The 2,042-nt window shown below is 53.6% G+C and overlaps 1 protein-coding gene across 1 annotated transcript in view; it reads left to right on the top strand.

The window, feature by feature from the left end:
• Nucleotides 1–725, top strand: part of Shank3 (SH3 and multiple ankyrin repeat domains 3) — a 72,795-nt gene extending 72,070 nt beyond the window's left edge. The window contains exon 24 of the mRNA XM_013025732.1: nt 645–725. Within this exon, the coding sequence (XP_012881186.1) occupies nt 645–725 (81 nt within the window). The remainder of the gene's footprint in view (nt 1–644) is intronic.
• Nucleotides 726–2,042: the final 1,317 nt, after the last annotated feature.

The raw sequence follows: 2,042 nt of genomic DNA on the forward strand, positions 1-2,042 counted from the left end.
GCGGGGACCGGGGCGCGGGCCCAGGGCGCACGCGTGGGTCTGCGCCTCTGCCAAAGAAAGGCTGCCCTGGGTTTGGGTCCTACTGTTTGCCCAGCCTGCCCTCCAGAGCCTCACCCGGCCTGAGCAGGTGTCCTTGGTGACTCCCTGCTGCCTGGAGAGGCCCCAGGGGCCTCTGGGTTTGCGAGGGGGACTGTGGGGGACCCCTAGAGTCAGGCTACCACAAGCCCTGTGGAGAGTCAGAGATCCCTGAGCGTGCCCCAGCCCCTTACTGTGACTCCTCACAGTCAGCAATGACCTGTGGGGTGGGGCCGGGACGTTTTTAACCTAGGGTCTGGAGTCTAGACTAAGCTCCATCCACGTCACTCACAAGTTTCTGTTTATATTTCTAGCTTTTTTTAATAAAAAGTTTTAAAAAAAGACAGAAAACAGATGTTTTCACAGCCCAGGGGCCTGGCACGCCGGCCTGTGCCCGCCCCACCCTGGCCCACCGGCCCCCTTCCCTGGGCACAGAGTCACACCCACTAACGCTCACTAACAGACCAGGTCACACAGCAGTCCCTGTAACAGACTGCCACATACACACTCAGTCTCACACTCACCTGTGGGTTTTTGGTTCCGTTCAGTTTGGGTTTTTAACTTTACAGGGTCAGTTCCGCTTCACCCCTCCTTTTGTATGGAGTTCCATCCAGGGGTTTCGCCCCTGCTCCAGCCCTGAGGCCTCCTGACCCTGACGTTGTGATACACCCCACAGAGATCTATGTTTCTTATATTATTATTATTGATAATTATTATAATATTATTATGTAATAAATTTATAAGAAATTGAGCCATGTATTGGTTGCCTGCTTGAGGGGACGTTGGGAGCAGGCTGTCTGTCACTCTCCCTCAGTCCGGTTGCCCCCGCCCCCCAGCTTGACTGCTTCCACCAGGGACTCAGAGGGAAGTCTCTCACTGGGCTGCTGCTGCTTCCCTAGTCTGTCAGACCCCAGCCCAGACTTCCTGCACTGGTGTAGCTTACTGAGTGGGACCTCCTAAACTAATTCAGCAGTCTTCCACTGGTCCTTATCACTTTGGTGTGTGTGTGTGTGTCTGTCTGTCTATCTGTCTGTATCCACTCCACTGTGGTGCTGGGGAAGGAAGGGGGTGTCCTGCATGCTAGGCAAAGTGCTCTGCTGACGGGGCTACATCCCCAGCCCTGGATTTAAAACCTCTCTCTTTTGTCTAGGTATTTATAAAGTATGCTGTTCTTGATTTCCAACTTTCTCATGTCTCTCCCCACTGTCTGGTCTATGGGCACTGACATGTCTCCCAAAGTAGGTATGGTGGTTTTCCATCTCTATTTCTACTCTGTTCACCAGCACCATCTGTGCAAATGAAAAAATGGACGAAGGCCCCCTCGTGCCCTCCAGCCTCAGCTGGGCCTGTGCTTCCTATACTAGGCGTGCGAGCTGTCCCTGGCCTCCTGGAAGTCTGGGAGCCCACCACAGTGGTGGTTCAAAGCTCACGACTCACTTCCACACCCTGAGTGACTCACCCTACACCTTTGTTGACTGAACTCCAGGTTCCTTCTTCCAGGAAGTCCTCCCTGCCCCACCCTCCTCAGACACTCAGATGGGTGTTAGGCTGTGCATCCTTGAAGCTCCCCAAAGCATCTTAAATTAGAGGAATGCTCACTTGGGGTCTTTCCAGAGGTTGAATTCTTCGGTGTGTAAGGTTAATCTTTTCCTGCTACCCTGAGCCAGGCCCTAGACACTGACATCTTTCAGTACTGCACCGCTCGCATAGGAGCAACTGGCTGCTGCTTGCCAAACACGTGGTATGGGAGAGTGTCCTGTGTGGGGCTGATGTTAGTGGCCAGCCTATGACAGGCATAGAGGTACCTCATGAACTGATGTAGGAAAGACAATGAATGGATAGATACTCCTTCCTCACAAGAGAGCGGAAGCCGGGCGCTGGTGGCTCACGCCTGTAATCCTAGCTACTCAGGAGGCTGAGATCTGAGGATCACAGTTCAAAGCCAGCCCGGGCAGGAGAGACCGTGA

Source organism: Dipodomys ordii, unplaced genomic scaffold (assembly GCF_000151885.1).
Source record: "Dipodomys ordii isolate 6190 unplaced genomic scaffold, Dord_2.0 Scaffold87, whole genome shotgun sequence".
In the NCBI taxonomy this organism is placed as follows: domain Eukaryota; kingdom Metazoa; phylum Chordata; class Mammalia; order Rodentia; family Heteromyidae; genus Dipodomys; species Dipodomys ordii.